This window comes from Neolamprologus multifasciatus, chromosome 13, assembly GCF_963576455.1.
Source record: "Neolamprologus multifasciatus chromosome 13, fNeoMul1.2, whole genome shotgun sequence".
NCBI lineage: Eukaryota > Metazoa > Chordata > Actinopteri > Cichliformes > Cichlidae > Neolamprologus > Neolamprologus multifasciatus.
In genome coordinates, this window is record NC_140451.1 from 9,180,327 (window position 1) to 9,195,910 (window position 15,584).

At 41.7% G+C, this 15,584-nt stretch overlaps 1 protein-coding gene across 1 annotated transcript in view; it reads right to left on the bottom strand.

The window, feature by feature from the left end:
• dntt (deoxynucleotidyltransferase, terminal) overlaps positions 1-15,584 on the bottom strand; it is a 106,147-nt gene that overhangs the window by 44,368 nt on the left and 46,195 nt on the right. The window contains exon 8 of the mRNA XM_085183352.1: positions 10,929-11,031. Coding sequence (XP_085039478.1) covers positions 10,929-11,031 — 103 coding nt within the window. The remainder of the gene's footprint in view (positions 1-10,928; positions 11,032-15,584) is intronic.

Genomic DNA, 15,584 nt, shown 5'->3' on the forward strand with positions numbered 1-15,584 from the left:
CGTCAGCCCTCTAAGTACCTTCTAAGTGTCCTACTTAGGGAAAAGTTCATTCAAGGCACATTCTTAATGCATTGGGATGCTAGCATCACATGTTGATTGTCTGTTTTTGTTGTTGATCTGAATAGTTACATATCAAATGTTTAAAAATCTCAAAAGGAAAAGAAACAGAACTCTAAATCTGTATAATCTGACGTTAGACGAAATCCTGAGAAATTGGTTGTCATTGTTAAAAGAAATAAAACACTGCATCATCACCAAGGCTGCAAAGCTTCTTCTTTCAGTCTTTTGTTTCCGCTTTTAAATATGGTAAATGGTAAATGGCCTGTATTTATATAGCGCTTTACTAGTCCCTAAGGACCCCAAAGCGCTTTACATATCCAGTCATCCACCCATTTACACACTGGTGATGGCAAGCTACATTGTAGCCACAGCCACCCTGGGGCGCACTGACAGAGGCGAGGCTGCCGGACACTGGCGCCACCGGGCCCTCTGACCACCACCAGTAGGCAACGGGTGAAGTGTCTTGCCCAAGGACACAACAACCGAGACTGTCCAAGCCGGGCCTCGAACCGGCAACCTTCCAATTACAAGGCGAACTCCCAACTCTTGAGCCACGATCGCCCCATATAAATATATTATTATACAAATATTTACATTGATTTATTAAAATTTATACTGTACAATCAAAAAAAAGCACTGACTTTGAGCTGTGGTAATCCATCAGGTTAAACTAAACTAACTAGAGAATGAAATATGTCTACTGGTTAAACTGAGAGTCTTAGTGTGAAAGTCTCAACTGTTTCAATAAAGCTCTAAAAAGTAGCTCTAGAAGGTAACAGTGGTCGTGAATGTGCACACAGGCTTTCATCAGTAAAGCTATGAATACCAGGGAAAGAACTCGGGCCAGTGTGTGAGCATGTTTTCAGACTTGTCATGGGCCTAGAGAGTGCTAAAAAACGGGGGATGGATGAGTGTAAGACCCAATAGAGAAACAAGCTTTCAGTCAGCAATAGTAGATGGCTGGAGCCCATTCTCTGGTAAATGGCTCCACTCCTTAGATAATGAAAATCTCTGCCAAGTAAGATGTCAGTGAGTTGAAGAGAGAGGATCACTGATGAGAAACAAAGCCATAAGAGTAGAGGAGAGTGAAATGGAGTGAGTGCAAGAGGGTTGGAGAAAAACGAGTAGATAGGGGAAAGAAAGAGAGGTAAAAGACAGATAGTCCATGAATTGATTTCCCGGGACCTCGCCCTGGCCGATTTCGCTTCTCCCTGGGTGTAGCAGTGTTAAGGCGATTAAGATTACAAATTGTCAATTTAATTCCAGCACCCAGAGTAATTGTTGGGATACTACTCTCCTCTCACTGGCCATAAATTTGCTTCACTCTCCTTAAAGAGCAATAATTGGGGAAGAGAGTGCAGTGAGCAGCCACTCTGCCTGTCCAAGTGATGACTGAGGTTAATCACGAAACATTAAACACCTTGTCAGCATAGCCCAGATAGCCGTTACTAAACAATCCTGCCTGACCGCCGAACGGCACGTGTTATCAGACGAGGACAGCTCTCCCCACGGGGGCCACCGAGATGGAGGGCGCTGAGGTATCTGAGGTGGTGACACACCAGGGAGCAGATCTCAAAGAAATCACCCTTTTCCTCTAATTATCTTTAGGAGTGAGCTCATGTGTTGTGCAACTGCAGGCAAAAGAAATCTACGATGTCACCCGCTGCTGCACCCCTGGACCGCTCTCCCTGTGCAATTACAGATAACCGTTCGCCTTCTAATAAAAGGCACGGACAGGAAAGTTCCCTTTCCATTTAGTAATAGCTTAGCTACAGGCAGTGACAGTTCTCACTTGGATAATGAGGGCAGAATGACAGCATAAAAGCACTTAAATACTGACTAATCTGAAATTAAAATCCCCCCGAGCCGCACACTTGAGACGAGCTGTGGGAGAACGTCTGCAGCGCATCTGATTCAGGAGGCCGCAAATGTAGGTCACTGATTCCGACCCCTCCTGAAAAAAGACTTTTTTTTCTCCAGCTTTGAATCGTGCTGATGCCTTCAGAGAAAGCATTAATGAGCTATGGTGACAGTTGCACAGACCATTAAGTACCTGAATGCGGATGCCCTTCGCCGGATGAGGTTTGCGGCCCTGCTGCCTACACACATGCAGTACAGTACAGCGGCGCTGATTTCTCTCACTCTCTCCCTTTTCATCCTGACACGCAGACACACACAAATCCAACATAAAAACAGGATGTCATGAAGTTCCCCATCTCAGCATCGCCGGGGGCTGTTTAGCCCAATAGCGCTCTGTAATCATCTCCTACACAGCAGGTACTGTCAGCGAGCATCTGAGAGTAAGCTTATTCCACCAGAACTGTTTACAGAGGGAATTACAGAGGAGGACAGCAGGGAGATAATCTTTCCCCTGAAAGCTTTTGCATCTGAGCACTGGGTGAAGGGGGGTTCAAGTGAACATGACTTTTGAAATTGTGATCAGAAGGTTGAGTGTTTTTCTTATTTGATTATTTACACCAGGTATTTTCTTGAGAGTGTGATGAGTGGATGCAGAAGCCACCTGCATCCAGAGGACAGCAGCATCCTTATCAAGCACACTCTGATCTCATCTTGAATTCTTTCTGACTCGCAAAAAAGAGACATCAAAACCTGCCTTCAAGTTGCAGATTAGCGTGTTAGCCAGGACCATCTGAAATGCACTTTGACTTTGATACAGGGCCTCGCCAGAATGAAAGAAACTGATTTGTGAAATGAAAGCAAAGCGGTTTGTTCATCTGTCCGCATGTGCGTCCTCTCAGTGTCAGTCGGAGGAGCCATTACTGCTCCAATTTTATTTAGATCTCAAAGTGACTAAGCCTCCGTGACTGCCGAATAACCTCGGCCGTATGGGCAGCTCCGTCTGAATCACTGATTCAGCCACAGCCAACTCTCCAATTGCCAAGCATGCTGACCAAACACAGAACAATAAAGCCTTAGTTGAATGGCACCATAATGACTGCAATGCATGCAGACCTCAGCCTTCGCAAAGCAGTGCTTAAACAGTATTTAGAGACAGAGATGATAGATGGACGGAGGATGAGGCATGGCCCTCTCCGTCTCTTCGTCGCTATAGCCGGGGCCAAGCTGAATCTCATCTGTCTGCCACAGAAGCTGGTGGCTGACCTTGCTTCTGCCCCCAAGTTATGCTTTCAGAATTTCAGCAGTAGAAGGGGGGTGGGCAATGAGGGGGGGAGGAAAAAAAATGATGAACCCCTTTTTACAAGGACGTTTGGAGATGGATGTATTTTTAACTCCCTTCAGGCTGTGGAGGGGTGCTGGATGAAGGGGGGATGGGTTGGGTTCCAGGGGCTGCCTATGATATTAGGCCTGAGTGAAGACATGTCTGCCCCCAGGGGCTCGATTGCAGATGACAAGGTTACACGACTTAGAGTCAACCTCTGCTACCTCCACTTAATCACTGTCTCTTGTGTCCTCGTCCCTCCAGACGGTCCCCTCTCCATCCCCATTCTGCCCACCCTGCTGAGAAGAAAGCTTCCGGTCTTATCACGCCGTCCCTTCTTGGCTTTCTAAAAGCCTTTTCTAACACCTGCCCTTACCTGCCTAATTCACTGTCTCACATCCATTCTGCCTCCCTATCCCCGTACATTCGCACATCCTTTCACACCTTCACCTCGCTGCCTCTGCCTATAGTGGATTTAAGTGGCTGCAAGTGGTGAGAGCTCCGCGCGATAACATGCAATAAGTAGGAGGTAATTATCGTCAGGATGGACCTCTGAAGGAGTGCAGAGATGCAGAGGTGGGGATGGAGGAGGGTTGGAGGGTTTGGAAGGGTTTATTTTTAAACTCCAGCGATGTCAAAAAAGAAGCCAGTGGCTAGACTAGACTAGAATAGGCAGCGTGATTCTGCTCTTTATCAAACACTTATCTCTTTTTCATGACCCTCTTCAACTATGCATTTATGCAAGGTTGAAGACAGTGTTGACAAAGAAAAGTCCTTCCACATTCACATTTTCTTGTGCTGCCCGTTTTTATCTAACCAGTCTAACCAACACTGTCCATGATGGCCTTTTACAGATCAGGTTTTTCTGTTGCATGTGTCACCCTGCTCAGAGGAGAGGTATCTGCCTGCAATTATACTAATAGGGACTTTTTAGCAAGCAGCACTGAAGGGAGGCATAATGACTAGGATGTCATTTAGTCCTGTTAGTAGGAAATGTTTTCTTGGTGTTTTCATGGGCAGTGTCTCTTTGTTGGGGAGTATCAGACAAAACACCTGCAGCAAAACATGCAATTCAGCTAACTCAGCTTCATGTACAGCCACTGAGGAGACTACAGTATGTACTCGACATGATTTTTAAACCAAGACAGAACACCACGGATTTCATTCATTTTCAGCTCAATAGACTTAATGTATGTGTTTTTGGCGGGGGATAAAAAACAATAACATGTTTGACTTTTATGCTTCAAACCAGCAGCAATCTCTGGGGTTGACCAGAATATAGCATTAAGGAAATGCCAAAACCTGCAGTTCCTTTAATGGCCACTTGAGGCTGACTCCAAAGGTGAATCCGTAGTTATTGTGCCTAACTAAATAGCATTAAAACAATGTTTACTGCTGAGTACAAGTATACAGTTGATTGAATGACTGAACGTTAAGCACACAAAAATATATCTCCAGCTGAAACTAGCTGCGTTTTCCGAGCTAAAAGGATAAAGCAGCCAAGTCCCAAAGAAAAACTTGAAAAGGCATCAGAACTATTGCTCAACACCACTTTTAAAAAAATTATGAGTCTGGCTCATTGGAAGCAAAATATGAAGAAATGAGAAGTGGTTTTAAACTTGTACTGTACGTGCATCGGTTTATAAATCCAAGTTTGCACACCAAGCTAGCTTGTTTTCACTGCATACTTACCACTTCACCCTCTTCCCCAAATAAAATCAATTCTGGCTCCAAAAGAAGAACTTTGCAGCAGCAAAAGGACAGGGCTTTGGTTTAATTAGTAACTTTCCCCCAATAAATTTGGAAACGAGGCAAGGAAAGGAAAAGTCCAGTCTTAGGAAGAGTCAAAAGTGATAGAAACAACATGAAAACAAGTGACACTCTCAGATATGTACAGACTGGAGAGAGCTTCAGGATCCCGCAAGGACACGTGTTAAATCTGTTAGATCAGTGAGAAACAACACCTGTGTTTATTGGCCTCGTATAATCAGGTGTTTTAAAATAATCTGGCCCTCGTGACATCGGCGCAGTGAGGCGAGATGTGGGAGAAGTTATTAATGTGAGTCACAGAATTTAAAAATGTCTTCTTGTGTTAATAGTTTTATTCAAGACTGTTAGATTAGTAAAAATGTCATGTGTCTCTTGGCACCGTGACTTTTCACGGTGCCTAACTAGGCCACTAGAGAAAGATAGGAAATACAGCTTTAAAGCCTGCTGCTCTTCAATAATCACGAATCACAAGGACATTATTCATGGATGAAAAAAAAAGTTTTCCATCACATTTGAATTTTATTCCTGTTTCTCAGAGTTATCTAACTATGTATCCAATCTGTTGAGCAGTTCCATAACTGAATGAACTAGTAGACGGTGAATAAACCTGGCCTATTTCATTGATTTCCTCCTCCCATGCACAGAATAAAAACTTCAAAACTAGAGGAGGTAGGTGTAATACTGCATACGTCTATCTATAATTTAAACACCCTGGATATTTGTTTCAATTGTTGTGCTTAACACCCCAGTTCCATGTAATTGCAAATGTCTTTTATGCAACAAGTTGAAGTAGAGCACTTCTGGAACCCACTGATATTTGTCACATTACCATGATATTAGCAGGAAATAATTGTTGTCATTTGAGTACAGTCAGTAATTAAATCACTGCGTTTATGTAAACATAATCCGACATTAACATTGTGTCTCTCTGTTTTATCTCTTGTTCGTATATTTTCTCACTCTGCTCACAGTCACTGTCTGTTTCTCTGTCTCTCTTTCTTCTCCCCTCTCAGCCACTTCTCATTTTCTTTGCCCATTTTCCATTAAAGGCTCCATTTTCCACCATGGGGCATCCGGTGCTGACCATGGTCCCTGAAAGCCCTAAAAGAAGTTCTTATGTAACTGCTAAATTGTACTTTTTTGTTCCTAGAATCACTCACATCTTCCAAATCTCTTTTCATTGCAGGCAACTAAATAACTTCTTTCTCTCTAATTTTCACAAAAAAGGGAGCTGTGTTTCCAAGGACACAGCTCTGAATCATGAAAAAGTGACCAGCTCCTTTAAGTGATTTAGTTTTGAATCATGCTGAAAACTTCAGTATCTTACAGCGACCGCGAGTAAAAGACTGGCTTTTGGTTTCAGAAGGTTTTTCAACATATAGTGCAACAGTTATATATATATTATGTGCCAGAATATGCATATGTCCCCTCTGTGACTTGACTTATGGTGGTGGAGGGGTCCACAGGAGCTATGTTGTCGGCTTTTGCCCGCTAGTACGGTCTCCCTTGGCAAATTGGTCCTGGGTGAGGGACCAGACAAAGAGTGATTCAAAAAACCCTATGAGCCCACAATAGGGATAGGGTTAGATGGGATGGTCTGTTTATTTCACAAACTGCTGATCTACCTTGATTTTTCATCTCTAGGATTTACAGAGAATGGGCTGAAAAAGGGAACCTATCCAACAAGCAGGATTTCTCTGGGTGAAAATCCTTTGTTGATGCCAGAGGTCAGAGAGGAATGGCCAGACACCTAAGGTGATAGTTAGGAAACAGTAACTCAAGTAACTAGCAGTAACTCATTATACCCACTTATGCAGAAGAGCATCTCTGCATGCACAACAAATCAAACCTTGAAGCAGTTGGGTTAAAGCAGCAGAAGTAACCGGGACCACTACTGTCATCTACGAGCAGTAGTGAATGAAGGTAGCATGGTCCCTGGTCGGAAAGCTCATTTCCTCTCAAACTAGTTTATTAAAAATGGAAATGAGTTCACTGGACTCCTCCACAACCATCAGATCCCAGTCAAACAGAATTGATGTAGGTCACACAAGCATAGGAATAAAGTCAGGGGAAAATGTTCAAATGGGTGCTAAGAATTAGCCCTTTTTTACCCATATTTGAAGATATTCCATTAAATCGTGGCTCATTCCCAAATGATTATTGAGTAATGATTTATTTTTTTATTTATAGCATTTTGCCTCATTTTTTTTTAACTTTAGATGAAATAAATTTGTGCTTTTCCTTCAAGAACGACAGCATTAATATGCAACCATTTTGTGCAGTAATACAGCAAAGGGAAATACTACACCCTGTTCACTAGGCTTTGAGGCTTGCTGACAAAATGTAAATAAGTTCTAATAACTTTAAAATTCAATGAATTTACTAGTTAATCCTCAATGGCATCAATTTTAGTTTTTCAGAGAAAAAAAATATTTCTCCCAACTTTTTGGGAGCTTGAGGCTCCTTGTTTATATATGAATCAATAAATTATCCCCTAAATAAATGATAAATGGACTGCCATTTATATAGCACTTTTCTACTCTACCTGAGCTCAAAGCGCTTTATACAACATGCTGCATTCACCTATTTGCATACATATTCATACAAGCCCCTTTTCTACATCTACGTACTTTCTATCTAACATCCGGACTCTCCTGAACACGCTGGGAGCAACTTGGGTTCAGTATCTTGCTACAAGGATACTTAATCAGCAGCTGATTTGTATGAATTTTATGAATTAGTTGGGTGTGGTTTTGGTCAAGGAGGTGAGCCACAACCACTCCCAAGTAATAAATCACAAATAGCTGTGTGTGTTGCTGTTTGTGTGTCTGTGTTATCTGCCATACCATACATTACATATAGGTTTGTATGTGTGATTGTATGTGTTTCTATGTGTCTGAATGTATCTAATTAGTCTGTGTGGAACTTTATGAATCAGAGGTGGATGTCACATATCTGTCATTTGGAGTAGTATTGCATCCTGGTACCTTATATCTCCCTTCATAAAGTCTGCTCCAAACTATCAATTCCCACACACACATGAACATGAACATACTATTGTTTCCCCACACACATCACATATGTATAGCCTTTAACTGACCCATAATCTCCTAACTGTTCCTCAGACCTGATTCTGGGATCCTTTCATGCTCGCTGTCCTCACCAAGGCAGTGACCTTATGACCTTAACTGTTCAATCAAATTCTTTCCTCCCATAAAATGTCCTCGTCCTCACTTCCTGCAACTTTGTGCATGCTTTTCCAGTGCATGATTTGCTTACACATCCCAGGCAACAAACTAGTAAATAGTAGTAAAGTAGTAAAAGTAGTAAATACATTAAATCGGAATCTGTCTATAAACAACATAAAATACTTCTTCAGATGTTTTTGAACATGCACAATTTTTAAATATATTTTTGTTTCAATTCAAACATGCATAAAAATGATATTCTTCTCAGTAGATGGCACTCTGTCACATGTAGCTTTGGCACCTAAAAAGATTGCTCCACCCCTAGGTCAAAAGTCAAACCCTCTGCTACTCATCATTTAACTGAAGACTGAAGTGTTTTATGTCACAAAATAAGTAAATAAATTTGAAAAGATTAAGGGACAGTGTAATAAACAAAAATTTGGTTTGTTGCCTGAGGGCAACACCATGCTACACACCATGCCATAGAGGGAATGGCAATTTTAGGAATGTGCAAATTGGTGTGTAAGAAACCTATTTTATTCTCAACCTAGATTTTGTGGTGCATCCTTTTGAAATTTAGCAATGTATTGAGCTCCAGTATAACAGTGGGCTTAATATGATCTTATGAGAAGCTTGTTTGTTACTCTTACTGTTATTCTCCATGGTTACGACTGTGGTTATGTTGAACGTGGTACACTGGTGCACTGATGTTTGTGTGCACCCTAAGCACAGCTCTTTGGGGGAGTTTTCTGTACTTCTTTTTCAGCATTGTTATAGCCTTGAGGGGCTCATCATACCGATTAGGAGAAACCATGCTATAGGCAAAACACAAATAATACAACAGGCTGCAAAATGCAGAGATTACAATTCAAATCTATTTCCAAAGCAGCACAAAAATTCATGAATATGTTCACAAGGATGGATGGATGTTCACGTGGTGTTAGAGAATGAGCGAACATGTTGAGTTTTTCAGCACATTGCCAGCTATAGCCCGCCAGTTAAAACAGTCTGATGAGATACACAAATGTAAGCATGAAACAGAACCCACAATATGTGATATCATTGGGTTTATCAACCACAAACGCATGGTTTATTAAACCAGATTTTGATAATTCATCTACTACCTGACTATTAAAAACTTTAAAAACTTGCAGATATGTTTTAAAAATTGCAACTTGGAGGACACAATCCATCCTCATTGCAAAAGTATCAGATGCTGCTGTTTCATAAAATCCACTGATTTTAGATTTGCAAGATATCCTTTGATGTTTAGTTTTGTTGCTATTTGGCTAGACATCTTGGTAACTACATGGTTCCATTTCATCACTGAAACAAATTGGTTAGGGCTGGGAAAACAGGTGGCTGACGTACTGTTCGTTTACCGTGCACACTGAAAAATGGTGTCAAATGTGCGTCAACATATGACAGCAGTCAGTCCTGAGCAGGGATTCAGATGCAGTAACTTGGATACCAACGCAGGTTATTACTGATGACTTTGTCTTAAGAGACTTTTCACGTGATGTCATATGTGCATTGCTTAAGAGTTGTCCAGCGTAGTGGAAGTGATACAGCCACAGAAAACAGAGAACATTCACCTTCAAAATAAAACTAAACCTTTTACTTTGAAGGAGTAGTTTCCAAGTGTTTGAGCTCTCCTAGCAACCATAGCAATTGCAAGGAAGTTTCCAGCAACTGCTTGGGAAATACACATTTTTCCTAAGCAGTTAATAGTTGCCAGGAGGTCACTGATTTGTCTCTAGGCCTGCATGACTCAGGCTTTAGCAACTGATTTCACAGCAACTGCCATCAAACAACAATTTACCAACGGGGGATAAATGTTTTTCCCTCAAGACCAGTAGTTGCCAGATGGTTGCAGACCAGCCTGTAGGCCTGGGTAGCTGCTGATTCTTTTGACCTTACAGCATCACGCTTCCATCATGGCAGACAAGATAACATGTGGTTAGAAATCACATGACTGCAGAACCTGAATTGAGCTATGAATAGTCTCAGCAATCTAGGTTAAGACTTAATATAAGCATAATTACAGATGTCTGCGATGACGTATGAATCACGCCACCAGAATGTTAAAACAAACCGCCTTCCACATTCTCACATTTCCCACACCGCCGACAGATAGCTGGCTTCAGTATCTCTATTACTCAGCATGCAGCAACAACAAGCACTTGTCTCAGCCGTGTCTATCACTGTTTTGGTGCTGCTCTGGAAACACTTGCCTTGTAGTCTGAACTACCGCTAGCACCTTCATGTATATCCTTGGGAATTTTTGCATTTGCTCATTTTCCCCCCTCAAAGCCAACCTTGCATTGTGCAGTCAATAAAGATGTTTTCAGTATTTGCATGTGCCTCATCACGGTGCAGTGGTGCGAGCTTGCTGTGCCACCGTGGCCCAGGATGTAAGGTGGGTTTAATTAAAAAGGGATTGTTTATGAATGCAGGATATAGAAACACAGATGGACACCTAAACCAGTCTCAGTGATTTAACATCAAATGCAAAGCAGTGTTCAAACGTTGCTCTGAACTCCCGCTTATTAAAAATTTAACACACAGGCACTCCACAAACACAGGTTTCAAAAAAAATATTAGCATTGCTTTGTTCAGTCTATTGTTCCTCTCAAGAATATTGGATCGTTGTATTTACTTTAGCCTATAGTGTGTTCATTCAGGATACTAATACTATGCTTTAAGAAAGACCTAAACAACATACTTACTTGCTGTTTTAGTCTATCAATAACGCTGGTGAGAAGACGCTCCTCCTTCCCCAGTTGTGGTGTGGTCACGATAAAGTCTACATCGTGGCCAAAATCCTTCCCCCTGGAGACAAAGACATAGCACAGTTACCCACTCACTGTATCCTGGAAATAATGAAATGAATTATCTTTTAGTCATAGCGTTTAACTGATGAAGAGGGAGGGTGGCAGACGGTGCTATTAAAAGAACAGGCCAAGCTAATGGCACTGGCTCTTTTTTTTTTTCATTATTCAAACAAGTATTTTTTTCCCTTCAGTAGCTAAGTGTAAAAACCCTTTTTGTTGCCTCAGCTGTCAGAGCTTTAACTTTTATGAGAATCATCATTTTCTACTTGGATCGGTGTCATAAAGCGGACCCATATGGACCCTGAATAGGTTTGCACAATGCATTTACTCTGTCAGCACAACTGCACATAAGAGATGTTGCAGTACTGAGTGATTATCAAGTGATTATCTGGCAGAAGAAAAAGCTCTGCACGGAACCGCTGTATGGGCAGAAGATATGTGCACAAAAGGCATATCAAAGCTTCTGTCTGGCTCACTGGATCCATAGGCACTTGAGCAGAGGAGCAAGAAAAGCAAAAGCATCCCCATTATTTAATCAGGAGGAGCAAATGTAGTTTTTTTTTTCCTACCCTACTTTTCTGTCGCTTGAAAAGTAAATTATCATACACTTCTCTGCAGCGTTTTTATTAGAAGCCTATCCTTTTAAGTCACGGCACAGCAGCGAGTTATTCAGACTAATCAGAGGAAACGCGAGAAATATGCAGAAATCTATTGTAAACTTACTGAAATTTATCCCTGTGTACCCCGCTCAGAGGAAACCGTCCTGCTACAGAAGTGAGCGTCACAACATTTGTTTATCAAAATCTTTTGAATGTCAAATAAGCGTGTTGCACTATGCGTAAATCTGTCACACCCAACCACACTAGGGAAGCCTGATCAAACAGTAAGGACTGTCAGGCCGACTGAGTGACCAAATTTAAACATGTGGAGCCAAGCAAACACTGGGGTGTTGGCATCACTGGTCAGTTTGTGTACACTTTGAGAAACTGTTTTTATTTAGACTTAGTTGTTGGCTTCTTCAGAATACAAATGGTTCGGAGTTAGTACTAAACCCGGGCTTGATGGTGCAAATGCGGCGTGTAGATATTCTTCGGAAATTACAGTCCATATAGTCTAAGGAGCTTGGAAAGAAAAGCATCTGGACTTCTTTAAGTTGCTTGAAGACATTTCACGTCTCATCTGAGGAGCTTCTTCAGTTCTAAGGTCAAAGGATGTTGAGTCCCAGATTTAACCCCTAAGGGAGTGTCCCCCAAAAGGGACACGGACCCCCTATTGATCCTCTATCTAATCACACGAGCCAAGGTGTGAAAACGGGTGAGGTTCACAATCAGCCAAGGTTTCGAGTGAACACACTGTGAAACCTAGTCGCAACTTATCATGTGATTTCCTGAGGTCCATGTCCCTCTTCGGGGTCACGCCCATATGACTTAAATCTGGAACTCTCCACCATTTGACCCTCGAACTGAAGAAGCTTCTTGGATGAGAGGTGAAACGTCTTCAAGCAACTTAAAGAGGTCCAGATGCTTTTCTTTCCAAGCTCCTTAGACTACGATGACCTGGATGACTGAGAACCTTCGCAGACATACAGTCCCATATAGTTTTCTAACTCCCAGCTATAGACTAATTTTCACTTTTTGTAATGGCCAGCAGGGGGTGACGTCAGTGAGAACTGCTGGTTGAGTCGAGCCGTATTGGAAACCTTCTCCTGTGAGCTATGAGTCTACAGTCTCGGTTGCTTGTTTCAATTCTTCCTAAATATAACAGGATTGAGGCAAAAAGCAGAATTAAGCAGGGTGTGCTTCACTATGCGACTGACACGTCAGTAGACTGTAAGTGTGCATTATCAACCGCAAACAACCTTTGTGAGGTTTCACAATGAGACTAACCAAAGGGTGTTGTCACAGTGGTGGCACCGTTCACTTTGACTAAGCCTTGAGTTCTGGCATTTTTGCTGTCTCTATATTATAATTTATTTTTTGTTTGTTTGATTGATTTTTGTTAGCAATAACTCACTGTAATATTAAAATCCAATTTAATTTTGGCTAGCAAAAAACTGCCATACAGGACACCGGCCTGTGAAGGGAATCATCTTTCCACGGCAACCTTGTGGCATTCTGAATCTTTACAGGGGGCTTTATTATTTTCCCACGTATCAGAGACATAGAGATCAGAGAGCATTTGTTACTCTGATCGCCTGCCTAATCTCCAGGAAACTGTCTCAACTTATTGAACAGGCTATTACTAGGAACCACTAAATTCATATCTTTGGTTATCAAAGCCATACGGTGACCACAGATATGCTGAAGAAAGTTTCGGTTCAAGAATTATTTCAGTTTTAATGTCTTCAGAAATTAGCATCTCTTTCTTGTTTTTGGCTGATTTTTGCTTTCTAAAACCCGGTTGCCTGTTTTCTGTTTGAGGACCACCCACTGTCCGATTTTCATACTTGAAGCTAAAAAACATTTTCAACAAATTTTCATTATGAGTGAAACTGATTTGATACACACAGCAGGCCTACAGGTTACACACATAGAGCTTATGTATTATTAGTTGCATAAATTGACAGGATAAAAGAAGTGCGTGCACAAAAGTAGGAAGTATATTGCTGCCATTCATCAGACAGAAAGAAGATGTGGGATTATATAAGTTTAAGCCTGTTTCTTCTTCTTCTTTCAGAACATAAAATTTTAGTTACTTATACATATATAAAGACAATACTATATATTGGGTATTTTGTTTTGTTATATATATATGTTCTATCTGTCTAACAGCCTTTTCACAATGTATATGGGGAGTGCTGGTCTGCATTAGTATATGAGTAGGTGATAGGTGTCAAAGTAATATCAGAGTGAAAGCCAGGAGCCATAGCTTCCCGGCAGAACTGTGCATCATAATTGGATGATCAATGTTATTCACCTGTAAGTGTTTTTTATGATGTGGCGGTCTGGTTTATGTACTATATTTCTGCATCGAGTATGCTATCTTATTACAGTTATATTACATTTACATTGTACATATGCAGTCATGCACATTATAATACTGATATATTGTTATCATATCAGTTTAATAGAAGGCACTTTGGACTGCCCCGTTATTTCCCAGGGGGTCGCAACAGCAAACAAATATGTACATTTGATTTGGCACAGATTTTACACCAGATGCCTTTCCTGACATAACCCTCCCATTTATCCGGGCTCGGACCAGCACGAGCAATATACACTAGCTTGTGAACTTCGAACTGGGTTTTATCATATCAATTTAGTAATATTTAATCATATATATCCATTATTATTTAAGTTTCAGAACATAAACTGATGGGAATTTACGACTGTCCTTGAAAGGAGGTTTATATCTGTGCTTTGAAGCTCTTGAGAGGAGATCAATTTAGTGGCTGTGGCTGAGGTCCACTCCAGTTCCACCTGCTGATAATGCATTCCTCCAACGAGCAATATATTTATCATCCTCCAGCCAGTTAAGATCAGTCCGTGCTGTGCCAGGGTTTCAGAGGCGCTTCCAGTCAACACAATCGCAAAAGCAGTTGGACACACCCACGTGTGCCTTACACCACGAGCAGCATCTGTGCTTACAATCATATTCACAGAAGCATATTCACTGCTTTGAGGTTTCCTTTAAAATTCTCAATCACGTATGTGTATCTACCAGTAATGATGCTCTGAGAGTACTTTGGCGTGCTCATTGGCATTCAAGCCAGACGATAATAAAATTAAGCCTTCAAGACAAACGATGAGCTGCTCAGAAGTGTAAATATGACTGCAAATGGGTTTGAATGTAAGCCCTGCGATGGACTGGCCCACCTGTCCAAGGGGTTTTCCTTCCTTTCACACAATGCATCCTGTCACAGGCTGCAGGATGACTCAAAAACAGCAGTCAGACAGAATGATGACAAGAAACTGTGGGTTTCTGGCGATTATAGTAGCTTGCCTCATATGGCAGGTTTTTCCACCAGCCATGAAAAATGTGTAGACACAAATACACAGAAACAAAAAAACCAGGGCTAAAGTTGTGCCCTCAAATAACAGAAGATACCCCCGACCGTCGTCAAGTTTAGCTCTGGCCTATGCCAGCGCTACCTGCCAGGCGGCCTTGCATTATTTCAGCAGCCTAATCATTGCCCGACACCCACTCACACACACCTACACACGCACACACAAAAGCTTTTGAAAAAACAACGAGCGAAAAATCCTACATACGTAAGCACCAGTGTCACAGCAAACAACAAAGCAAAGTGACAATGAATGTTGGGGGCGATACAGCTCTAAAGAAGCCTCTGCAGGCTCGGTGTTTGATCTCTCTTTGCTGCTGCTTGACAGCAGCGAGAGTGAAGAAAGGTGCAGAGGCTGTGAATGGCTTGCGGGAACGCTTCAAAGGTCACTGTGGCTAATTCAGGGAGCAAGGAAGTAATAGAAAACAGCCATTAGAGCTGCAGAAGGCATGATAATGTTAATGGTTAGCATTAGCAGTAGACAGCGTGTACCCCTGTGGCATTTACAGAATGAGCACCTGGTTTACAGGTTCACTCTGCAGCTGCGT